This window comes from Notechis scutatus, chromosome 4 (assembly GCF_049901735.1).
Source record: "Notechis scutatus isolate UNSWTSFEM ecotype Mainland chromosome 4, rNotScu1.2, whole genome shotgun sequence".
Taxonomy (NCBI): domain Eukaryota; kingdom Metazoa; phylum Chordata; class Lepidosauria; order Squamata; family Elapidae; genus Notechis; species Notechis scutatus.
This window is the reverse complement of record NC_142012.1, coordinates 1,610,864-1,637,211: the sequence shown is the minus strand read 5'-3', so window position 1 is coordinate 1,637,211 and position 26,348 is coordinate 1,610,864. Positions and strand designations below refer to the sequence as shown.

The 26,348-nt window shown below is 46.6% G+C and overlaps 1 protein-coding gene across 1 annotated transcript in view; it reads left to right on the top strand.

Annotated features, from left to right (window-relative positions):
- The window catches only part of ATRN (attractin), a 246,933-nt gene that overhangs the window by 161,247 nt on the left and 59,338 nt on the right, over positions 1–26,348 (top strand). The window contains exon 25 of the mRNA XM_087962695.1: positions 24,040–24,101. Within this exon, the coding sequence (XP_087818821.1) occupies positions 24,040–24,101 (62 nt within the window). The remainder of the gene's footprint in view (positions 1–24,039; positions 24,102–26,348) is intronic.

The window sequence follows — 26,348 nt, the reverse complement described above, 5'->3', positions numbered from 1 at the left end:
AACTTTCACAGTGTTCCTTTGTTTTATTTTTACTTGATTCTTTACCCAATGCCAAGATTCAGAGGGCGAGAGAATAATAGTTTGGCTGAAGGAAATATTAAGAATGAGCAAAAAAAGAGGAACTAAGCACAGTTGCAGTCCTATGGTTTTCACTTAAATGGCTGCTTCACTTAATGATCAAGTTGCTGGTCCCAGTTGCGGACACTAAATGAGCACTGCCTGTAATTTGATTTGCTTGTAAAATCTCTGTGCTTGCTTTAGAGTCTAGCAGATATATATACGCGAGGCTGGTTTTATTGCAGCAAACCCAGCTATTTAGAACTGAGTAAAAAATCTACTTATTATATGAAAAGCTTAACAGAATTTTATGGAATAAAGACATATTCATTGCTGACTTTCATCTGCATCCGGGCTGTGTATTTTTGTGCAATTTGGAAGTGATGGGCAACACCACAACCTTTGTGCTTTCGTTGGGCCGTGAATGAGGAGGAGTCTCCATTGTTAGTGTTCAATGTAGAGGAACCAATGGCTGTGTTCCCCTTCCTAGATCACAAGAGAGCTTTGATAGTCCGGGAGGGTGGGGGCAGGATCGGACCCAATCTCCCAGCCTCTTCAGATTGATCACAGAATAACAGAGTTGGAAGGGACCTTGGAGGTTGTCTAGTCCAACCCCCTGTTCAGGGAGGAAACCCTATACCTGTCATGCCCTTGGTAGAGTCGGACTCTGAGGGAGAGGAGGAACAGCCGACAGAGAGTGGAGTCGTGGCTCCGGAGGTTGTGGAGGAGGCTGGGGAAGGGCAGAGGCTGGCTGGGCAGTCAGAGGAAGAACCAGGCCCATCCCCTCTCCATCCTAGGACACGCAGGGAGGAACGGAGGAGGAAACAACTTGGCTTGCGAGAGAGGAAGCGGCCATGATCCCCCTCATTGGTTGCAGCTGGGGAGAATAGTATATAAGAGAGACGGTTAAAACACAGCGTTGCTAGAAGCAAAGCGTGCTTTTTATTTTGGGCTGAAGTTATCTTAGTTGGTGTCCTTCCAACAGAATCTGCCTTGTTATCTCCTTGAAGATGGTAATTACTTATCTTGGTCCTTGTGGAAATTCCTTCATTGTAGTTTGTTTTGGTTATTTATTTATTTATTTATTTTTGATTTGATTTGCCAATTGTTTACAAGATAATAAGTATAAGTATATACATAGTTATGAATACATGAAATGGGTACGTATAAGAAAAGTAAAAGGAACAATAGGACAGGGACGGTAGGCATGTTGGTGCGCTTATGCACGGCCCTCACAGACCTCTTAGCAAAGGGGTGAGGTCAATAGTAGACAGTCTTAGGTTAAAGTTTTTGGGGAAGAAACCACAGAGTCAGGTAGAGGATTCCAGACATTGATCCCTCTGTTGCTGAAGTCGTATTTCTTGCAATCAAGTTTGGTGCGATTAACCTTGAGTTTGTATCTATTGTGTGCTCTTGTATTGTTGTGGTTGAAGCTGAAGTATTCATTGACCGCACAGTCTGGATTAATTGCTTTGGGGGGGACATTTATGTGTGAACCACCAAAATTTTCTTGAGGACCACCAGTGGTCCCCGGCCCACTGGTTGGCGACCACTGGACTAGATGACCTACAAGGTTCCTTCCAACTCTGATTATCTAAATATATGTTTATCTAAGAGAGGACAGTTGGGATTGAGCAGCTGAATCTTATACAGGTAAAGTCCTCCACTTACAACCATTCATTTATTGAGCATTCAAAGTTACAGTGGCAAGGGAAAAAAGCGACTTTGTAACCGTTTTTCACACTTACGACCATCGCAGTGTCCTCATGGTCATGTGATCAAAAGTCAGATGCTTGGCTCCTGACTCACATTTATGACGGTCACAGTGTCCCAGGGGTCACGTGATCCCCTTTTGTGACCTGACAAGCGGGGAAGGGGGATTCTCTTAAACAACCCTGTGACAAACTTAAGAACGGCAATGTTTCATTTAATAGCTGCGGAAAGAAAGGTGGTAAGATACAGCCAAACTCACTTAACCACTGTCTCACTCAGCAGCGGAGATTTGGGACCCAATTGTGGTCGTAAGTTCAAGGATTACCCGTCGGTGGTTTTAGCTTGTTCTCCTTGTCTCCTTTTGCACCTGAGGACCAACTCATCTCGGCATCAGAGGTTTTTTGCAGGTAGTTCTGGACTTATGATCATAATTGAGGCCAGATTTTCCATTGTTAAACCCTCTTCCCAATCCCCACTCCCTTCTAGCACTGATGGTATTACCTAGTTGGGTCATGAAACATCTGCAAGAAAACAGCCAAGCTCAGAGAGCACCAAGGACCCCACAGTTCTCCTCCTCCTCCTCCTCCTCCTCCTCCTCCTCCTCCTCCTCCTCCTCCCACCCTTCTAGCACTAGTGATATTAATTACCTAGTTGGGTCATGAAACGTTTGCAAGAAAACAGCCAAGCTCAGAGAGCACCAATGGACACCAAAGATATTCACCCCATTTCTCCCTTCTAAAGAAAGACGGGGAAGACCTAAAATCAACTGAGAAGTCGAAAGAATTAAAAAAATTTGATTATTATTATTATTATTATTTTTTGCCCATGCAAACTCCGATGAGTGTGGCTCACAAAAGCCATCACAGAGGTGTCTTATTCGCTAACGCCAGAGATACGCGATGCCTTAAAGAGACGAGATCGCTGTTTCAAGGCTTGTGTTATGATTCGGCCCGGATGAATTAAATTCATGCCACAATCAATTGGAAAACCGAGCTCTGAAGTTGCAGTGGGATTCAGCTTGTCAGACACGTTTTGCCCGGTGATGGCACCTCTTTTTGCCGAAAACCGGCTTGACGCCGAGCGTTTTGAATGATGTAATTAGCCGCCTCAACAACAACTTATTAAAAACGTAATCTGTAAACAGGATGTGCTTTTTTTTTTTTAAAAAAAAAATCTTTTTACTAGCTTTGCTTTGTCTGGCAGATGAAAGCTCCGTAATTATATTCCTCAGATGTTATTTTGAAGAGGGGAGGGAAAAAAAGAAATCTTTTGTATTTCCCATCTTGCATGTTGCTAAAATTATAGGCTGAGGTAGAAATAGCCCAGGTACTCTTATTTAGCATAAAAGTAGAGCCTACCCACTTTAAAACAGAAACTGGGAGGGTCTCATGTAGAAGAAAAACTAAATATTGCTTTAAAAAAAAAAAAAAAAGGCACAGCCTAACAGCAAATTAAAGGCAGTGTCACGATACAGACGTAGTCCTCAATTTGTGACCATAATTGAGCCTGATGTTTCTGTGGCTAAGCAAGACGGTTGTTAAGTGAGTTTTGCCCATTTTATGACCTTTCTTGCCCCAGTTGTTAACTGAACCCCGGCCATTGTTAAGTTAGGAACACGGTCGTTAAGTGAATCTGGCTTCCCCGTTGACTTTGCTTGTCTGAAGGTGTTCTGACCCAAACCTTGTTCCGTTCCTTCCCGGTTAAAAGGTTGTTTCAAACTAATGGTCTCTGATAAGAACGAGCCTTGCCAAGGTGGTGCGAGGCTGCCAAGAACACGAGATAAAGTTACCCAGAAATATTTCAAAGACAAATAGTCTCCAAACACAAACCAAGATAGTCTGAACTTCCACAAGGCTTGAAGTGCAAGAACTTCTTTGCTTCCTTCAAAGAATCCCACCTCTGAGGGCTGGCTTTTATCCCTTAAGGGAGGAGACATCACCTTGCAGCCTTACTCCCGAGTCGCCCGTGCATGCTCATTGGGCACAGGCTCCTTGGGAACCTCTTCATCACTGCTGCCAGCCTCCACAATCTCCGAAGGCTGCATTCCACTCCCTGAGGTTCCTGGCCCCATCCCTGCGTCACACGCAGGCCCCTCATCTGAGTCCTCGCGAAAAACGGTCATGAGCCACTTTTCTCGGTGCCGTCATTTTGAACGGACACTGAATGGTCGTAAGTCAAGGATTACCTGTACCTGTAATTGCCCACTTAACAACAGCTTCATGTGCAAATCACAATGGTACAATGTGCAAATACAACTGTGATTTAGGGTCAGGCTGCTTGTAAGACTGTTCTCCTTCTAGGTGTCAGGATTCCAGCAATCGCTCTAATGAAATCATGATTCTCGAGCCAAACTTCAAAAAACTTCAAAGGATTTATTAGAAGTGACACACTGGCACCGCCCTGCATGAAGCCAACTCTGGCATACTTCATTTACAGTCCCCTGGGACCCTGTTTCCCCCTCTTCCCCCTGGGTGTGTCATAAATCAGATTCTCTAATTGAGCACGTTCACAGGCTGGGTGTCATCAATCACGTTCTCCAATTAAATATATTCCTGGGCAAAAGCTCTGGTAGTTTAGTTACAATCTTTTAAAGATAAAGAGTTGGAATGTACTTTCACTTCCAACCTGCTGCACGACTCTTCCACATTTCCTTCCTCCCCCTTTTCTATGGCAACCACTAAAACAGGCATAGGAATGTTTTATGAGTTGACACTAGGACAGCATGAGCTTTAATCCCATTTAGACTTTTCTTCCCCGACCCATCCCTGGAGCCACACGCATGCGAAACACAACACACGTCGTATCTCCGTTGGCACTCACAATCTTGGAGACCTCCTGGCGAGAAGGCTGGATGAACTAACTCCCTTCTGGAGCCTAAATCTGAGATTATTCCTTTCTTCCCAACGTGTTTTATTTAAAAAAAAGAAAAGAAACCCGGTTTGTAACAGAACCGCGATGCCGTCTCTCTTTTATTGTGAGCTGCCTCGATAAGGGAAATACCTTGGGATCCGTAGTTAACGAACCTTTTTTGGCAAATGCATCGAGGAACAATGAGCTCTCCTCCTGGGCAGCATCTTCCTTCAAGGAACTTTGCAGCGAACCATCTGTTCCCACCAACCATTTTTGAACCATCTGTTCAAAAAAAAAAAAGGGGGGGAGGTTTCGGTTTAAACGGCACCTGCGTAGCCTCGCGACCTCTCAGTTTCCTGGAGTTCTTCTCCGTTCACTAAATTCCTCCCTTCTCAAAGTCAGGAAAGGTCCCAAAAGTGGTTGTCAGTGCTCGGACAACCCCTCCCCCCCCGGTTTGAACCATGAGTCTCTAGCCGTGTCTCTCAAGAGTTTTTAAAAAAATCATTTATTAAGAGTGACCATGTTGGCATTACCTGGGTGCAGCCGGCACTGAGACACGTCATTCATTTCCCCCTTAACCCTGGTCTTCCCCCCACCCCCTGGGGGTATATTCTCCAATGGGACACATCCATAGCCAAGAGTCATCAATCATGCTCTCCAGTAATACTCTTGAGCGCCAGAAGCTTTGGCCGCCTAGCAGTTATCTAAGGCCGTGATGATGAACCTATGGCACGCATGCCACAGGTGGCACGCAGAGCCATTTGTGCGGGCACACAAGCCCCAGGCAAACTTACTGAGCATGTGCGTGCCTTCCAGCTGATTTTTTGGCCCGTTGGAGGCCTTTTTTGGCTTCCCGGGGGCTCAAGGGAAGCCTCTGCAGCCTTTGGAGGCCAAAAAAACAGGCCTGTTTCATCACTTCCTGTATTTCCGGAAATACCAGAAGTGATGAAACGGGGCCATTTTTCGGCCTCCAAAGGCTGCAGAGGCTTCCCTCGAGCTTCTGGGAGGCCAAAAAAAAAAGGCATCAAAGGCACCGAAAATCAGCTGGGAGGTGCAGTGCAGGTAAGGGGGCAATGGGGGGGGGATGGTGCACGCATGCCCAGGGGGTGTGGGGCCCCCTCATGCACATTGCCTTCTATGTGCTGGCACGCGAGCGTGCAATTTTTGGCACAGGAGCCCAAAAAGGTTAGCCACCACTGATCTAAGGTATGCATTACTCCCGCCACTCCCTTTCTGCTGACAACTCTCAAAGACCAGAGAAATATTTTTGAGTTGACGGTGGTTTTTCGAAAGGCAACTGGACCTTCATTGAAGAGGTTTTCCTTCTCATCCAAGAAGTTTCTTCAGTTCAATCTCCAACGATGGCCAGATAAGGCCAACTGGCCACATCTTAGCCTAGATCTGCCTTGACTTCATTGTCAGCTTAAGTGTCCTGCCCCTGGTGGAGACTGACTCTGAGGAAGAAGAGGAACAGCCAACAGGGAGTGGAAGTGTGTCTCCAGAGGTGGTGGAGGAGGCTGGGGAAGGGCAGAGGCCGGCTGGGCAGTCAGAGGAGGACCCAGGCCCGTCCCCTCTCCATCCTAGGACACGCAGGGAGGAGAGGATCAGGGAAAAACGTGGTCTACTCGGGAGGAGATTACCATGATCCTCCTCGTGGCTTGCAGGTGGCAGCTATGTTTATAAGTTTGCAACTGCGCAGTCAGAATTGCTGGAGTCAATTTAGTGTTTACTTTGAAAGAGGTTTATCTTTGCTGGCGTTCTTCCAACGGTCTGTCCCTGGTTATCTTCCTGAAGTTGGCAGTTTATCTATCCTGGTCTGTCAAGGAACTTTATTCAATGCGGTTTGTTTTTGCTTTTTGCTTCGTTATCGGCTCTTCGAAGGTGAACTGCGTTTCTTGCCTTGGAAATGTTATTTTGAAAAATAGTTTACTCCTCCACTGTGAACAATTAAACAGTGAAGCCAAGTTGAAGGCATTAAAGGACTTTTAGTTACGTTTTGGATTTTGTTATATTTCTGATATACTCTGGGTCATCACGTTAAGCTTCATGCACGTCTCCTGCCGTTGTCCACGAGGAGGCATCTTGCGTGGTTGTGTCATTTGATCTGCAGTCCAGACCCTGGCTTTCAGTCTTGACTGGGCCAAATTGATGCCGATCGGGAAGGAAAAAACCCAACATTTGTGGAGATTCTTCATCATCCAGGTCAGGGGGTGGGATTCTACCAGTTCGAGCCAGTTCAGGGTAACTGGTAGCTCCGAGGATCAGCTGTTGGTCCCACCTGCCCGCCCTGGCTCTATTCCGTGTTTTATATCCTGGTTTTCAAGCTCAGTGTCAGGTTTCCAGCAGTTACCCCCATTTAAATCACGAGTCTTGAGCCAGACTTCTGAAGTTTAAAGAAGATTTATTAGGAGTAAATATGCCAGCACTGCCTGGGTGTAGCCGACTCTGAGACACATCATTCACTGTCACCCTTGACCCTGGTTTTCCCTCCACCCCCCCTGGGTGTATCGTAATTCATATTCTCCAATGGGATACCTCCATAGCCCAGAGTCATCAATCATGCTCTCCAGTTAGAATTTTGTGCGGCAGAAACTTCGGTCACCTAGAAATTATCTATGAAAACATTTAAGGAATGCAAGCTGCCCATTGCTCCCCCTCCCTTTCTGTTGGCAACTCTAAAAAGACCATAGGAGTATTTTATGAGTTGACACTCAGATGATTTTCCCGGCCCAGCGGATTCCCGCATGTCAGCTGTTTAACGTACAGAGATTGGTGGAGAAGGTCAGTAGCAAACGCTCTGCGCGCACGCTCACCGAACCCGTTGTTACACCGGCTGAATCGCACTCCTGATCCAAGTCATAGTTGTCCCAAAGGTGCTTTTTTAAGAAGCTACTGGATTTTTTTTTCCTTGAAGACATTTTGCTTCTCATCCAAGAAGCTTCTTCAGTTCTGGTCGTGGAGGATGGAAGGTTTTATATTCCGTGCGGTCATCTGGTCATTTGCATTCCCTCTGAGAGTCGTTGAGGCCACTTGGAGGTTTATCTGTGCCTTCAGGATCACCCAAATGATCTTCAAGGAAAAAACAAAAGTCCAGTTGCCTTTTGGAAAAGTACCTTTTGTTGTGGTTCACAGCCTGTGCAGATGGTAGCAGAATCAGACAGTGGGGAAGAACAGGGACAAGTCCAGGAGTCTGGAGAGGACTCGGATGTGGGTCCTGCATCCTATGCAGAGATGGGGCCAGGACCATCTGGGAGTTGGGTGCTGACTCCAGAGCAGCAGCGAGGCAGAGAAACAAGGGGAGCCTGTTCCCGGTGCATGTGTGCACAGAGCTGCTAGAAGGCGAGAGCAGCTGAAACAAAAGGGGCAACTCTGGAGTAAGGCTGGGAGGTGATGGCCCCTCCCATAAAGCATAAAAGACAGGCCAAGATGATGAAACCTTTGCAGGAAGCAAAGTCATTTGTTCTGTTCAGATTAATCCTTGACGCTCTGTGTGGACTTTGTACTTCGTTTGGTTCTTTTATAGTTCATTTGGCACTTTAGCTGTTGGCAGCCATTCAAAGGAGAGAAAGGTGGGTGCTTATCTCGAGGGACTGTTTGGGACTCAGTACAGGCTGGGAATGAACATAATTCTCAGCGTTGAAATAAAACAAGAGTTGTTTTAACTAAGCATGTGCTTAATTACGGTCTCACAAAGCCTGGGTGAGAACACCTTTCAGACAACCATGATCTGGATGATGGAGAATCTCCAGAGACAAATAAGGAAGGGTTTTAACTGGACTCGGGTGGCGACCAGAACTGGGTGCTTGTTTGGATTTCCGGAGCCCCGAGAAACCAACCAAAGAGGAAGAGCGGAAGGCAGAAAACAGAACATGAAGTGTGGAGACAAAGTGTGGGAAGGGAAGAATGTGGAAGAGTGGAGAAGGAGGAATGAGAAGGAAGAACTGAAGGAAGAGGGAGGAAAGGGAATCCAGATGTTGGGAAAACAAGAGTAGGGGGTTGGACTAGAAGGCCTTCAAAGTCCTTTCCAACTGTATTTTTCTATGTCCTGCGTTCACTATCCAAATAAACTTTTGAGAAGGAGTTGGAGCGGAGGTTTGCTGGAACGCTGACACCTGTAGCATTGAGTATCATTTTTACAGGAAACGTCTTCAATCTGCTCCCCCATAGCTCACTATGCCATCATATTGTTTTCTCGCCAACCATAGATTTGATCGCCCTGACCAACCAGGAGATGGTCCAAGATGGTCCATAAAGTCTCCTGGTGAATTGAGGAGGATCTAACCTTTGAGAGGTGGCTTCGCCTCCTCCTCCTCCTCCTCCTCCTCCTCCTCCTCCTCCTCCTCCTCCTCCTCCTCCTCCTCCTCCTCCTTATAACCTTCCTCCCTTCGAGCACTGAGGACAGTACTTAGTTGGGTCATGAAACATCTGCAAGAAAACCACCAAGCTCAGAGAGCACCAGGAACCCCACAGTCGTCATCCTCCTCACCCCACCCTCATCTAGCACTGAGGATGTTCCCTAGTTGGGTCATGAAACGTCTGTGAGGACTCAGCCAAGCTCAGAGAGCACCAAGGCCACCCCAGCTAAACCCTGACCGACAGATACTTTCTTGTATCGGTACCGAGAAGGAGGCCATAACCTCAGCTACCCTGCGAGTTGTTACTCACTTCTAGTTTTGCAATCACATCCTCGCCTTGCTTTCGCGTGGGAATCATACTCGATGTACGTGTCCTAAAGTTCTCGACTTCCTCCCCACCCCTCCCCCGTTCCCTAAATAGTTCTTTGTTTGATCTCCTCTCCTCCTGAGGTCTCTACCGAAAGCTCTCTGCGGCAAAACCATAAAGCCAGCTGAGCATCTCCAAATGAGTTTAGAGCTACAGCCGCACCAGGGTAAAACTAATATCACCGTAGGCAGAAGCCACTCGGCAGCGGATTATCCATGCACGGAAGCAGAGGCCTATCCATCAAAAAGACAACGGCAATCAATCAGGGGCCCGTCGGAATATACAATCCCCACGCTTATCACCCCAAACTAGATGGCGGCCTCGCGGCACAATCCCAACAGGGAAATTACCCTTTGCGAAGTTGCAGATTTCATCTCCAGCGCAACAGTCAAAAGTTTGAGGCTGAAGTTATTTGCCTTATTCTGCTGTGTTAAAAATAATAATAATCGGAAGTCAGCGCGTTTCTGGGTTTTTCTTCTTCTCCTTTGACCTTTTCCTCTTCCTTTTTCCTCCTCTCCTTCCCCTGCTTTTCCACTCTGTTTGTCTTTCGTATTTTACATTTGGATAGACTAATTAAAAAACAAAAAAGAATTGGAAAGAAGATTTCACCACCGGCAAAACGAGAGCTAGCACAGGGCTTTTGTACCAAGAAAGGGAAAATATTTGTAGCTCGGGATTGAAATATGTGGGGTTGTTGTTGGTCTCTGAGCTTGGTGATTTTCTTGCAGACATTATATGAGCCCACTAGGTAATATCATCAGTTCTAAAAGGCAGTGTGGTCTGCAGAGGTGGAGGGGGGGATTGAAGATTTCACCGCCGGCAAAACGAGAGCTAGCACAGGGCTTTTGTACCAAGAAAGGGAAATATTTGTAGCTCGGGATTGAAATGTGGGGGTTGTTGTTGGTCTCTGACATTGGTCATGGTTTTCTTGGAGATGTTTCATGAACCAACTAGGTACCATCATCAGTGCTGGGGTGGGGAGGTTGCAGAGAGGAGGAGGAGTGGGGGAAGAAGGAAGAGGAAGAGAACTGCAAGGTCCTTGGTGCTGTCTGAGCTTGGTCGTTTTCTTGGAGATGTTTCATTACCCAACTAAGTAACATCATCAGGGCTAGAAGGGAACGGAGTTTGCTCTCAGTTTACAATCTGGTGGCTGGCCCTGTCAGTCTTGGTGGTTCTTCGTTGGGTGGTTTACTTTTGACTTGCCTGGCAGTTTCCTCGATTGGGATATTGTTTTACTCTGGATCGTTGGTCTGAGTTTAATCTTGGTGTGAATCGATACTCATCTGGGTATTTGATTGGTGACAGGGAGAGGTTTTGATCTGTTGGTTCCCGTTTTGGCTTGTTCCTTGTCTCTTTTGCAGACTGTGTAGATGCCCTTTATCTCGACGTGCCTGTTGATAGCTGATGTATCAGAGTGCTGGGGCTTCCAGAATTTCTCTGGCATGTTTGGATGGACACAACCCCCTCCACACCCCCAGTTTGACACTATGGTTAAGTCTGTCCGGATGTTGTGCATTTAAAGGACGTTCCCCATGGCTCCCGACTGCTAGTTGGGTGTTCATGGAGGCATCCTGCCACCCTTCAGGACTGCAGGACCTTATCCAGAGCCTTGTGGAGGATCTCCTGGTGGTTTCTAACCCAAAGTCACAGGGCAGTCCTCGTTTATGGGTAGGTTGCTGCTCCTCGCTGCTAGGAGAAGGAAAAAAAAACGGGATTTGGCAAGGAACGAGGCAAGTGAAAGTTCAGCGCTGGACACTGGTTCATTACGCACGCTTTGTCCGGGGAGTTCAGAAGCCAGGAAAGCCATTTCTGAACAGGGAGCGAAGGCAAATCGCTTGCACGCTGATGTTGCTTTAGCCCTGATTAGTGGCAAACTGACCCCCTCACACGGCCGCTACTAAGAACGTGGCCCTGCCCCCAGTGATCCATTCGTTCTCTTCAATCTGCCTCCCATCTCAACGATGGTCTGCAGCATTGTGTGTGTGTGTTTGACCCAGCTCCCCAAACACAACAAACCCTCTCACATGAACTCAAAAGATGCCTTTATTAGGAGTGCCAGAAGCAGCGGCAAAAAGGTTTCTCTCTCTCTCACCGCAGGCTCACAAGCCAGCTGGGAGATGAATAGTTGTTTGCCACACATATTCGTCTCCGCCCGCTGCCTTGGATCCCCAGAGCTCGGGTGGGTTCTTTGCTAGCAGTGGTGGCTCTTCCGTCCCAAGGACCGGCTCATAGATTTCCATGGCTCTCCTCTCCTCTGCCTTCTGCGCATCCTTGCGTCAGGCACTGGGCCCAGCTGTTCCTCCTCTTCCTCATCAGCCACCTCCAGACCTGGGGGCTGTTGACTCTCAATCCGAGGGCTGATGGACGGCCCAGGGATTCACTTAATAAGCGTGGCAGGAAAGGTGGTACGATGGTAGCAACACGATGCAGCCATAGAAATTTTACGGTAAATTGTGGGTCGTAAGCCGAGGACTAACTACAAAGGCCCCGTGATTCTTGCAAATATCACCGGAGATGTTGCAGATATTGCAACGCGCACCAAGGTACGGGTTTGGAATGTTTTGGGACTCCTTTTTTTAAAAATTATTATTTACTAGCTCGATCCCCGTGCTTTGCTACGAAATTACGTAGTTGGGCTTAGTTTTTGGGGAGGAAAATAAGGGGGGGAAAATTCTGCCTCTGCCTACCAGCATCCATCAGTATTCATTTGGCTAGCGTCCCGTCAGCGTGTGAGAGAGTTGAGGGCTGTTTGGAAACTGAAACAGTATTTGCTATATGAGCAAGGAGGAGACAGCAAGGAACCTGGGCGTGGCTTAGCTCAACTGTTCTGGACTAAAACTGGTGGCTGCTGTGAAAGTGAAACCGAAACTCCTGCTTGTGTTTTGCCTTTGGAAGAGATTTCTTTTCAGGTGGGGAGGGAGAGTAGAACTCCTTAGCATCAGAGCGTGTTAATAATAATAATAATAATAATAATAATAATAATAATAATAATAATAATAATAATAATAATAATAATAATAAATTAATAATAATAATAATAATTAATAATAATAAATAATAATAATAATAATAATAATAATAATAATAATAATAATAATAATAATAATAATTAATAATATAGGAAGTACTCTAAATGCTCTGATGGTCGTTTCGAAAAATCCTTTCTTAGTGAGCCCCTAGAAGCCAAGAGGAACCTATGGGCCAAATTTCGAGGTTGTAGGCTTTACGGTTCTGGAGATTTTGCGATGATGCCTGAGGGGGTCTTTCGCTTTTATTTATATGGAAGATAGATTTCAGTTTTATTTCATTTACTTAAGTTTTATTGATTTTACTTATTTATTTAGGTATGCAGCAGAAGAGGAATGCAGCAGGTGATTCTTTGAGGGTCCCCTGGTGGGAATCGTTCCCTGCGGCTGTCGCTAGAAACCCCCAGTGCACATTTTTTACACGCCGAGCCAACTCAGCGGAGGAAAAATGACTGAAGCGTTCGCTTTGGGGCTTAGCAGCCTTGGGGACGGCAGTGGCGGCTCTCGTTCCCAATCAAATGTTTCCCCAGCCTTTTCTGGTTGGTTTGGCTTCCTGCGGTGACCTGCGCGAGGAAGAGCGGCGGTTGGCCTTTTACGGAGATGGAAACGGATTTCTTTTGAAAGGGTAGATTTGGAGATCCGCCAGTCCTCGGCTTCATGACCGCAATAGCTGAGCCCCAAATTTCTGTTCCTAAGTGAGATGTTGGTTGAGTGAGTTTGGCCCCATTTTACCACAGTTCTTGCCACCGTTGTTAAGGGAATCGCTGCAGTTGTAAAGTTAGGAACACGGTCGTTATGTGAATCTGATTCCCCCCCCCCCACAGTTGGCGTTGCTCGTTGGAAGGTCGCAAAGGGGATTGCGTGTGATGCTGTGACCGTCATAAATATGAGTCAATTGCCAAGTGGCTGAATTGTGGATGCTGCGTCGGTCGTAAGGGCGAAAAACGGTCATAAGTCCCTTTTTTCAGTGACGTTGTAATTTTGAAAGGTCACTAAATGAACTGTTGTAAGTCAAGGAGTAACTGTTCTGACCCAGCTCCCCAGACACGAGAAAGCCTCTGTTTTTTAAATCAACGATTCCTTTATTAGGAGCGCCGGCAGCTCCGGCAAAACAGCTTCTTCCTCACCGCAGGCTGACAAGTCTGCCACCCCTGTTCATCTCCGCCCTCTGCCTTTTATCCCCAGAGCTCAGGTGGGACTTTGCTAGCAGCAATGGCTCTTCCGTCCCAAGGACCGGCCCATAGATTTCCACGGCTCTCCTCTCCTCTGCCTTCTGTGCATCTATGCATCAGGCACTGGACCCAGGTGTCCCTCCTCTTCTTCATCAGCCATTTCCAGACATGGGGGCTGTTGACTCACCACCTGAGGGCTGACAGACAGCCCAGGCTCTGCCTCTCTCTACTCTCTCCACTCTCTACTCTCTCTCTCTCTCTCCACTCTCTCTCTCTACTCTCTCTCCACTCTCTCTCTCTACTCTCTCTCCACTCTCTCTCTACTCTCTCTCTCCACTCTCTCTCTCCACTCTCTCTCCACTCTCTACTCTCTCCACTCTCTCTCTCTCTCTCTCTACTCTCCCCTCTCGCTCTCTCTCTACTCTCTCCACTCTCTTTCTACTCTCTCTACTCTCTCTCTTCTCTCTCCACTCTCTCTCTACTACTCTCTCTACTCTCTCCACTCTCTCTTCTCTCTCTACTCTCTCCACTCTCTCTCCCTCTCTCTACTCTCTCCACTCTCTCTCTACTCTCTTTACTCTCTCTACTCTCGCTTCTCTCTCTACTCTCTCCACTCTCTCTCCACTCTCTCTACTCTCTCCACTCTCTCTCTACTCTCTCTCTACTCTCTCTACTCTCTCCACTCTCGCTTCTCTCTCTACTCTCTCCACTCTCTTTCTACTCTCTCTACTCTCTCTCTTCTCTCTCCACCTCTCTCTCTCTCTACTCTCTCCACTCTCTCCACTCTCTCTCCTCTCTCTCTACTCTCTCCACTCTCTCTCCACTCTCTCTACTCTCTCCACTCTCTCTCTACTCTCTTTACTCTCTCTACTCTCTCTTTACTCTCTCTACTCTCTCCACTCTCTCTCTTCTCTCTCTCTTCTCTCTCTACTCTCTCCACTCTCTCTCTTCTCTCTCTACTCTCTCCACTCTCTCTCTCTCTCTCTACTCTCTCCACTCTCTCTTTACTCTCTCTACTCTCTCTTTACTCTCTCTACTCTCTCTACTCTCTCCACTCTCTCTCTACTCTCTCCACTCTCTCTCCACTCTCTCTACTCTCTCACTCTCTCTACTCTCTCTCTACTCTCTTTACTCTCTCTCTCTCTCTACTCTCTCCACTCTCTCTCCACTCTCTTCTCTCTCTACTCTCTCCACTCTCTCTCTCTCTCTCTACTCTCTCCACTCTCTACTCTCTTTACTCTCTCTACTCTCTCTCTACTCTCTTTACTCTCTCTCTCTCTCTACTCTCTCCACTCTCTCTCTTCTCTCTCTACTCTCTCCACTCTCTCTCCACTCTCTACTCTCTCCACTCTCTCTCCACTCTCTTTACTCTCTCCACTCTCTCTCCCTCTCTCTCTACTCTCTCCACTCTCTCTCTTCTCTCTACTCTCTCCACTCTCTCTCTTCTCTCTCTACTCTCTCCACTCTCTCTCTCTCTCTCTACTCTCTCCACTCTCTCTCTTCTCTCTCTACTCTCTCACTCTCTCTCCACTCTCTTACTCTCTCCACTCTCTCTCCTCTCTCTCTACTCTCTCCACTCTCTCTCTCTCTCTACTCTCTCCACTCTCTCTCCACTCTCTCTACTCTCTCCACTCTCTCTCTACTCTCTCTCTACTCTCTCCACTCTCTCTCTTCTCTCCACTCTCTCTCCACTCTCTCTCTACTCTCTCTCTACTCTCTTTACTCTCTCCACTCTCTCTCTACTCTCTTTACTCTCTCTTCTCTCTCTTCTCTCTCTACTCTCTCCACTCTCTCTCTTCTCTCTCTACTCTCTCCACTCTCTCTCCACTCTCTCTACTCTCTCCACTCTCTCTCTACTCTCTTTACTCTCTCTACTCTCTCTCCATTCTCTCTCTTCTCTCTCCACTCTCTCTCTACTCTCTCCACTCTCTCCACTCTCTCTCTTTCTCTTTCTGCCAGTTCCATTCCCTCTTCCTCTTCCGAGCTCCCAGGCTGCCCGGATGCAGATCTGACTCCCATTCCTCCTCCTCCTCCTCCTCCTCCCCCTCCTCCTCCTCCTCCTCCGATTCGGCTGCTGGAGGGGCCGGCGGCCGACAGGCCACAACATCAGCTTTACTGTATGGGTAATTCCATTGTGCACTTCAAACGGTCACTAAACTAATGGTTGGTTGTAAGTCAAGGACTACCAGGTATGGAAGCCTTCTTGAAAGAACCATACTCTCCCCCACCCCCCACCACAATTTCTGTCCAAGAATATTGGGATATGAAAAGGCTAAAATGCCCCCAAAGGAATGATATAACCCCATCCTTTAAACAACAGAGTTGTCAGATTATTCTCTTCTGAAAAATGTGACTTTTCCCCCCCTGGATGTTCTTGGCCCCAAGTTGCATCCCAGGGGAATTAAGAAAGCCCTTTTAATTTATTTATCCGGTTTCACTTTATCTTGTCTTCCTTCCTTTTGTGAGTAACTCAAGGTGGCGAACATACCTTGTACTCTTTCCGCCTCTTCTTCTTCTTCCCATAACAACCACCCTGTGAGGTGGGTTGGGCTGACAGAGGGCGGGGCTGGGACTGGCCCAAAGTCACCAGCTGGCTTTAAAACCTAAGGCGGGACTAGAACTCACAGTCTGCTTGGCCCCAAATCACCCAGTGACTTTTATACCTAAGGCAGAACTAGAACTCACTGCCTCCTGGCAATTGGCCCAAAGGCACCCAGCCGGCTGTCATGTCTAAGGCAGGACTAGAACTCACCGTCTCCTGGTGATTGGCCCAAAGGCACCGAGCTAGCTTGGAACCGTAAAGTGGGACTAGAACTCACTGTCTCCTGGTGATTGGCCCAAAGTCACCCAGTCTTCTTATGTGTCTAAGGTGGGACTAGAACTCACCGTCTCTTGGTGATTGGCCCAAAGTCACCCAGCTGGCTTTCATGTCTAAGGCAGGACTAGAACTCACCGTCTCCTGGTGATTGGCCCAAAGGCACCCAGCCGGCTGTCATGTCTAAGGCGGGACTAGAACTCACCATCTCCTGATGATTGGCCTAAAGTCACCCAGCCGGCTGTCATGTCTAAGGCGGGACTAGAACTCACCGTCTCCTGGTGATTGGCCCAAAGGCACCGAGCTAGCTTGGAACCGTAAAGTGGGACTAGAACTCATTGTCTCCTGGTGATTGGCGCAAAGTCACCCAGTGACTTTTATACCTAAGGCAGAACTAGAACTCACTGCCTCCTGGCGATTGGCCCAAAGTCTCCCAGTCTTCTTATGTGTCTAAGGTGGGACTAGAACTCACTGCCTCCCGGTGATTGGCCCAACGTCACCCAGCCGGCTTTCATGCCTTTAAGGCAGGGCTACAGCTCCCCATCGCCAATCAAGACCCAGATGAACAGAGTTCACACCCAGATTAACACTTGAGCAACCGTCAAGAAGCCAACAACATCCCAATCAAGGAACTACCAGCTCAGATGAACAAGCCAACCGAAGCTTTGCAGGCTGTCGTTAATTGGAACAGTCATTAAGTGAACGGTGGTAAGTCAAGGACTGCCAACGAAAAGAGACACTTATCCCCATCACTGAGCCTTGCTCTCTAACACGATCTCTGAAATGGGAACATAATCTCCTTGGTTAATCAAAGGAGCCCATTGCTCCCCCCATGGGCCGCCTCCTCTTTCCTTCCCCAGGATCCGTTCAATGTGGGCTTTCTAGGCAAGCTCTGGCTTCCTTCTTTTCCCAAGGCTCCTCTCATGCGCCTCCCCGGAGAAGTCCTGGGTCGGGGGACTTCTGGTCCAGGTTCTGCCTGGTTTCTAAGTCTTTAGGCCAGGGATGTCCAATCTTGGCAACTTTAAGACCTCTGGACTTCAACTCCCAGAATTCCCCAGCCAGCCATTTCCTCCCTCCTTCCCTTCCATTTCCTTTTTCTTCCTCCCTCCTCCCAACTCCTCTCCCTCCCTCCCTTCTTTTTTCCTTCCTCTCTCCTTCCCTGTCTCTTTCCCTCCCTCCCATCTCCCCTCCCTCCCTCCCTTCCTTCCCCTTTTTCCTTCCTCTCTCCTTCCTCATCTCCCTCCTTCCTTTCTTCTTCCCTCCCTCCTTTTTCCTTCCTCTCTCCTTCCCTATCTCCCTCCTCCCTCCCTTCCATCTCTTCCTCCCTCCCTCCCTCCCTTCTCTTTTTCCTTCCTCTCTCCTTCCCTTCTCCCCTGCCTCCTATCTCCCTCCCTCCCTCCCTTCCCTTCTCTTTTTCCTTCCTCTCTCCTTCCCTTCTCCCCTCCCTCCTTCCCTTCTCTTTTTCCTTCCTCTCTCCTTCCCTTCTCCCCTCCCTCCCTCTCTCCTCCCTCCCTCCCTCCCTTCTCTTTTTCCTTCTCTCCTTCCCTTCTCCCTCCTCTCTCCCCTCCCTCCCTCCTTCTCTTTTTCCTTCCTCTCTCCTTCCCTATCTTCTTTCCTCCCTCCCTCCCTCCTTCCTTCTTTCCCACCTCCTGGTTGGGGAATTCTGGGAATTGAAGTCCACAAGTCTTCAGAGCTTGCCAAGGTTGGAAACCCCCTCCCTTCCCCCGCATTTAGACAAAGCCTCTTTTCTCTCCCACCCAAGAGGTGAAGAACTCAGTAGAAACAGCCTTGACTGCTTGCTTCGGTCTCACCGCAGGCCTCGCGTTTCCCCTCTTTCCAGCCCTGATCATAATTGGCAAAAAGGCTGGCTTGGAATCTCTGTGCTTTGTCGGCACCGAATTTGTCCGTTGAATCAACGGGCCCTCCAAAGATCCAAACAACCAACTTTTGCTGCTTCCTTGCTTGAGCTTCACTCCTCCTCAAACTCAAAAGTGTATCTCTGTGTGCGTGTGTGCGTGTGTGTGTGTTTGTGTGTCCGTCCCTGTGCATTTTGTTTGTCCCCCTGAATTTCATTCCCTTCAGGGCATCCAGCCACTTAACGCCAATGAGGAGGTTTCACGGTTAGTTGTTGAGGCTTAACTAATCCATAAAACACTTTCTTCCTTCTGATTAAAGAGGGAGGAGAGAACAAAATTCTGCATCAAAGCCCCCCCCTCCCCACATCTGCCCCCGGAACAGCTGGATCGCAGTAGGACCTAATGCTTAAGACAGGGCTCTCCAACCTTGGCAGCTTTAAGCCTTGTGGACTTCAACTCCCAGAATTCCTGCGCTAACATGACTGGAGGAGGAATTCTGGGAGTTGAAGTCCACACGTCTTAAAGCTGCCGAGTTTGAAGACCCCTGAATTCTATCATCTGTCTGTCTGTCTGTCTGTCTATCGTCTCCTCATCCATATCTATCTATCTATCTATCTATCTATCTATCTATCTATCTATCTATCTATCTATCTATCTATCTATCTATCTATCTATCTATCTATCTATCTATCTATCATCCATCTATCTCTATCTATCTATCTATCTATCTATCTATCTATCTATCTATCTATCTATCTATCTATCTATCTATCTATCTATCCATCCATCCATCCATCCATCCATCCATCCATCCATCTATCACAAGGGTCTCCAAACTTGGCAGCTTTAAGCCTTGTGGACTTCAACTCCCAGGATTCCTGAGCTAACATGACCGGAGGAGGAATTCTGGGAGTTGAAGCCCACAAGGCTTAAAGCTGCCAAGTTTGAAGACCCCTGAATTCTATCATCTGTCTGTTATTATATGATCGTTAACATTATAATCTCAGTTCTATACCCCCTTTCAAAAACAAACCTCATCCTTTGCAAAGTTATGCTCACATCCTTACTCATTCAGAAATAATCAATTGCAGTGTATTATTACTCTTACCACATATTCAAGTTTCTTAGTCTTCTATCTAACCATTCATAAAATAAATCCCAACTCTTAAAATACTCTTTTTCTTCCTGTTCTCTAATTGCCCTTGTTATTCTATTCCTCTCCGCACATGCCATTCTTTTCTTCATCTTTTCCACCTCTGTTGGGACTGTCTCACTTTCCTCTGCCCTTTTTCCAGAGCCTCAGCATCTTTTCGGTGACACGCCCCTTGTTCTGAAACAGTGACAGGGCCTCCGGCTTGAGGGAGGGGGCTGGACTAGAAGACCTCCAAGGTCCCTTCCAGCTCTATTCTGATTCTAAATTCTGGGTCCAGTGAGGCAGGATTCCAGGTGTGGCCTTTGTTCTAAGGCTTTATGAAGCGGTATTATTTATTCTTCACGTGGTTTTGGTTCCGTGCCTCTGTTTATACCACCGAGGATCGCCTTGGCTGTTTGGGCTGCTGCTGCTGCACCCGGCCGGCTCCCGTCTAAGGGATCACGTCCACTCGGACTCCAGGGTCCCTCTCACACGGGGGTGGGGGTGGGGCTGTTTTTGAGCCAGGTTTCGCCTAATCCGTCCTCGGGCCTTTGGTTTTGCTTTTGTTTTTACCTGCCCAGATGTAAAATCTTGCTTTCCCCCCCCCACGTTCCGTTTCATTTTGTGGTTCACGTCGGTCAAAATCCTTTGGGATCCTGAGCTTGCCTTCTGGCGGGGGTTGGCTGTTCCTGACGGAGTTTTGCTCCGTATACATCAAGTCCCGGGATCCGAGGGATGGAAGGAACCGCGGAGATCTCGTCGGATCCTCTGCCCAGGAGAGGGGCCTACGGACCCCCCCGAAACCTCTCAGGTGTTGATTTGGAAATCAGACGGCCTACGAATGGATCCCCCACAATTCCCGTTGCCATTTTGAGAACTCCTTCCTTCCTTCTTTCCCTCTCCCCTCCCCCTCCCTCCCTTCTCCTTCCTTCTTTCTTTCCCTCCTTCCTTCTTTCCCTCCTTCCCTCCCTCCCTTCCCTCCCTCCCTCCCTCCTTCCTTTCTTCCTTTTTTGAAAAATAAAATTAAACTTCAACTTTGAGCTCAAGAGAGATGTTCCCTCCTCCTCCTCTCTCTCCCCCTTTTCCTCCTCCTCCCCCTCTTCCTCCTCTTCTCCCTCTCCTCCTTTTTCCTCCTCCTCCTCTCCTACCTCTTGCTCCTTCCCCCTTTTCCACCTCCCTGTCCGTCCTCCTCCTGCTCCTCCTTTCTCCTCCCCTCTCCCTCTCCTCCTCCTTCTCTCCCTCTTCCCCCTCCTCCCTTTTCCTCCTCCTCTTCCTCCTCCCCCTGTCCTCCCTCCTCCTCCTCCTCCTCTCTCTCCCCCTTCCGCCTCCTCTCCTCCCTCTCCTTTTTCCTCCTCCTCCTCTCCTACTTCTTCCTCCTTCCCCCCTTTTCCTCTTCCCCTTCTCTTCCTCTTTCTCCCCCTTTTCCACCTCCCTCTCCCACCTCCTACTGCTCCTCCCTTCTGCGTTTCCCACCTTGTCAGTTTCTATGCACTTTTGCCGGTTACGTTAATTTGTTTGCACACCTTCCAATTTTCCAAAAGAGGAACCAGAAAATCCTGGAAGCCTTTTCTGTATTGCCAGCGACAAAAACGTCGGCTTTGCTCTCTTAATTTGATGAAATGGGATACACGACGTGTGCCAGGCTAATAACTCGCACAGCCAGCAGGCTCTCCCGCTCTGTGGTTGGTGGGGCAGGTTATTGCTTCTCTTCCTGTAAATTGACATCAAAATCTATTTACACAAGTCGGTTGCAGGAGGGGCCAGCCCGGAGTTCCTCTTGGGGGGCCTTTGTGTCCGCTTCTGCTAGCAGAAGTTTTACCCTGTGCCTAATCCCTTCCACTCTGCTTCTGCCCAGGGAGCTCAGGCAAGTGGCACTTCTGGCAAAGTTGAGAGGGAGAGAGAGGGAGGGAGAGAGATTTAAAGAATGAGCTCTTGGGATGGAAGAATGGATGAAGAGATGGATGGTTGGATGGATAAATGGACGGAAGGAGAGATGGAGAGATAGATGATAGATAGATAGATAGATAGATAGATAGATAGATAGATAGATAGATAGATAGATAGGAAGGGATGAAGAGATGGATGGATGGATGGATGGATGGATGGATGGATGGATGGGAGAGGATAGATAGATAGATTAGATAGATAGATAGATAGATAGATAGATAGATAGATAGATAGATAGATGATAGATAGATAGATAGATGATAGATAGATAGATAGATAGATAGATAGATAGATAGATAGATAGAGATAGATAGATGATGGAAGAGATAGATAGATAGATAGATAGATAGATAGATAGATAGATAGATAGATAGATGATAGATAGATAGATAGATAGATAGATAGATAGATAGATAGATAGATAGATAGATAGGAAGGGATGAAGAGATGGATGGATGGATGGGAGAGGATAGATAGATAGATAGATAGATAGATAGATAGATAGATAGATAGATAATACATAGATAGATAGATAGATGATAGATAGATAGATGATAGGGATGGATGGATGGATGGATGGGAGAGGATAGATAGATAGATTAGATAGATAGATAGATAGATAGATAGTTAGATAGATAGATAGATGATACATAGATAGATAGATAGATGATAGATAGATAGATGATAGGGATGGATGGATGGATGGATGGATGGGAGAGGATAGATAGATAGATTAGATAGATAGATAGATAGATAGATAGATGATAGATAGATGATAGGGATGGATGGATGGATGGATGGATGGATGGATGGATGGGAGAGAGTAGATAGATGATAGAAGATAGATAGATAGATAGATAGATAGATAGATAGATAGATAGATAGATAGATAGATAGATAGATAGATAGAGATAGATATGGATGGGAGAGAGTAGATAGACGATAGATAGATAGATAGATAGATAGATAGATAGATAGATAGATAGATAGATAGATAGATATGGATGGGGATTATTTGGTGGATAAATGAATGGACAGATGGATAGATATAAAGAGGAAGGAAGGGGTAGACAGACAGACAATGGAGATAGATGATGGACAGACAGAGAGAAAGGTGATAGTTGGATAGGTAGATGGGTTGTGAGAGAGACGATTAGAGGATATATAATATGGTATGTATGAAAAACGACATCAGCTGGAAACGGAACAAGGTTGAAGATCTTCATTTTGTTGGAAACATCTCGAAGAGAGCCCGAGAAATCCATTTTGGCCTCCCTAGCTAACACTGGCAGCTGGGCATTCCTCTTGGTTGCCCTGTTGGCTCCGTTAGTAGGTACCAAAGAGGGTCTCGCCCTGCCCTCCTCTTGCAAGGAGACGGCGAAAGCCTGCAAGAGAGGAAGGCAGGCTCCATAATCCACGGCACGCTGGCTGCCTTCCGATGCCAAGATGGCTGGTGGACCATTCCCAGGGACCGTGCAATCCTATCTTTCATCCCAGCTGGCCTTGCTCTTAGTGCTACTTTTTTTTTTAAAAAAAAAATGTGTGTTTACAGCACATACATACGTGATCTACGAGATCCAACTGTCGGCGCACGATCTAAAAGTATTTTAAATAAATAAAGCCGCAGTCCTGCAGGGAGAGCTGAGTTTACCCAAAGCAGCAAGATTGGCAGCAGAGAAAGCCTTTCTTTCTTTCTTTCTTTTTTTAATTCCCAAGGACCTTTTAATCCTCTTTTATTTCTGCTGCTGTCCTTAAGGTTTTTATCTCCATGACATGTTTACGTTTCCCTTTCATCCTTCTTTTCGGTTTGCGCCTCTTTTAAACAATGGTTGTCTTCCATTGATTGTATTTTCGTGTGTGTGTGTGTGTGTGTGTGCATGTGTGTTTAAAATAATGACCCGTGTGGATGATATTTATGTCTTTTTAGTTGCTGTGGGGATTAATCGGTCTTGACAATAGAGGAATGAAATGTTGAGTAGTGAAATATGGCTTTAGAACAACACAAAGTCAACAGCCCGCTCTTGAATAATGGGAAATAATGGAGGTGCACTTGAAGGTTGCAGGGTGGGCCTCAACTTACAACATGTTCATTTAGTGACCGTTTGAATGTACAGTGACGCTGAAGAAAGAAACTTGGGATCGTTTTTTATACTTAGGACCGTTAAAACCTCTGGCTTCCCCCTTGACTCAGTTGTGACTGGATCCATCATAAATACGAGTCAGTTGCCAAGTGGCTGAATTTTGATCAGGTGACCAGGAGGATGCTGCCACGGTCGTAAGTGTGAAAAATGGTCCTTTTTTCAGTGCCGTTGTAACTTTGAACCGTCACTAAATGAACAGTTGTAAGTCAAAGACTACCTGTATTAGGCATTTTTGCCACCGTGATTATGTATAAAAAAATCAGCAGGGTGAGGATAAAGTATGTTATTCATTGAATGTTATGTTAATGTTATGTTTTATGTTGTGTTGTGTTGTGATTATGTTATATTTATGTTATGTTATTAGGGGCCAGATTTTTCAGCACGTCGTGTTTAAGAGCGTATTTCCATTTATTTCCATAGGTGTCTAGAGTGCTGCTATTCTGTGACAATTTGGAGGAAGTGGGCTGGTTTATGTGTTATAAGCTTGTTTGGGACTTAATGCAAAACCGTTGATTATTAAAATCTCTGAGCAAAGATTTAAGGGTTGGCATCAGCCAGAATTATAATTGCAATCACAATAGTTAATGTTGGTTTTTCTTTTTTTACAGATTGCATTTTCACAGCACAGTAACTTTATGGATCTGGTGCAGTTCTTTGTCACGTTTTTCAGGTACAGTAGCAATACACCAAATTATTTTATTCTTATTATATCAGGGGGGCGGGCAATTAATTTTCCCAAGGTGACCACGTGAAAATTTTTTAAATGGCTCTGAAGTTGCATTGGCATGTAGGGACGCACAGATATATATATATATGCAGGTCTTGGCGTGTTCGGGTCTTTTCCCGTGTAAGATTGAGAGCATCTTGGCAACGTGCTCTCAATCTTACATGGGAAAAAACCCAAACAGGCCAACACCTGTACCCGTGAAAATCTACAAACACACATACACACACACACACACACACACACAGACACAGACACAGACACAGACATAGACATAGACATACACATACATATATCGCAAAACCCCAGGAGGGTAGATAGGCTCAAGAAGATAGGGTCAAGACCCAGATGGATCTTGATAGACTTGAACACTGGCCCCTATCTAACAAAATGAAATTCAATGTAGAGAAAAGTAAAGTCCTACACTTTGGCAAGAAAAACCCAAAGGACCCATATAGACTGGGTGAAACCAGGCTCAATAGCAGGAACTGTCAGAGGGATCTTGAAGTCTTAGTGGACAACCAGCTAAATAGGAGCCAGCCGTGTGCAGCAGCTGCCAAAAAAGCCAATGCAATCCTAAGTTGCATTAACAGAGGGATACAATCCAGATCAAGGGAGGTACTAATACTACTCTATAAAGCCTTAGTAAGGCCACACCTAGAGTACTGCATCCAGTTTTGGTCACCACACTATAAAAAAGATGTTGAGACTCTAGAAAAAGTGCAGAGAAGAGCAACCAGGATGATTAGGGGACTGGAGGCTAAAACATACAACGAACGGTTGCAGGAACTGGGCCTGGCTAGTCTAGTAAAGAGAAGGACCAGGGGAGACAGGAGAGCAATCTTCCAATATTTGAGGGGCTGCCACAGAGAGGAGGAAGGGGTTCAAGCTATTTTCTAAAGCACCCAAAGGCCAGACAAGGAACAATGGATGGAAGCTGAACAAGGAGAGATTCAACCTGGAAATAAGGAGAAACTTTCTGACAGTGAGAACAATCAACCCATGGAACAGAAGTTGCCCTCGGAAGTTGTGGGAGCTTCATCCCTGGAGACTTACTAGGAGAGATTGGACTCCCATCTGTCAGACATGGTGTAGGTTTCCCGCTTGGGTGGGGGGGGGGTTGGACTAGATGACCTGGCTGGGTGAATTCTGGGAGAAGTCCACATGTCTTAAAGTGGACAAGGCTGGAGGGCCCCACTGTATTAGACCATTTCAAAATCCCAATGCTTTCGTCAGGGTAGCCATAAGTCTGCTATTTGTAGCCATGCTCATGGCCCATTTAAAATAAAATGTCCAACAGCTTTGGAGGACTTAACGGACAAGATTGCAAAAGAAAAAGAAAAAATAGGTGCAGGACCATGCCCTTGGGAGAAATCACCTGCAAAGCATTACAAAAAAAACAATATTTCCCAAGATAAGAACTGAAATTAAAATGAAGTCCTTTTTTTAAATGGCCAATGGAAAAGGAGAACATGTCAACGTCTTCTACGGCACTTCCATTCCATGTTGAATTTATTTGAGGAGTTCCATCATGGCCAGTTGTTGGAAAATAGGATTGCTGGCTAGTGCCTGGGTAGCTGAGTCCCTTGTAACCCTCCACGCATTGCTTCTGCTGCTATTGCAAACTTTTCCTTGCTAATGGCATTAGATGTACATCTACAAGGGAGCTAGTTTGGTCTAGGGGCTAAGGAACAAGGCTAGAAAGTCAAGAGACGGTGAGATCTAGTTCCGTCTTAGGTTTGAAAGCCAGCTGCATGACTTTGGACCAATCACCAGGAGACTGTGAGTTCTAGTTCTGCCTTAGGCATGAAAGCTGCCTGGGTGACTTTGAGCCAATCACCAGGAGATGGTGAGTTCTAGTCGCGTTTTAGGCATAAAAGCTGCCTGGGTGACTTTGGGTCAGTGACTGTCAGCCCAATCCACCTCACAGGTTGGTTGTTGTGGGGAAAATAGGTGGGCGAAGATGTGTGAGATATGTTTACTGCCTTATTTGTAAAAATAATAAAGGTGGTGATGGATGGATGGATGGATGGATGATGGATGGATGGATGGATAGATAGATAGATAGATAGATAGATAGATAGATAGATAGATAGATAGATAGATAGATAGATGATAGATAGACAATAGATAGACAGACAAACAGATGGATGAGAGATACTAGATAGATAGATAGATAGATAGATAGATAGA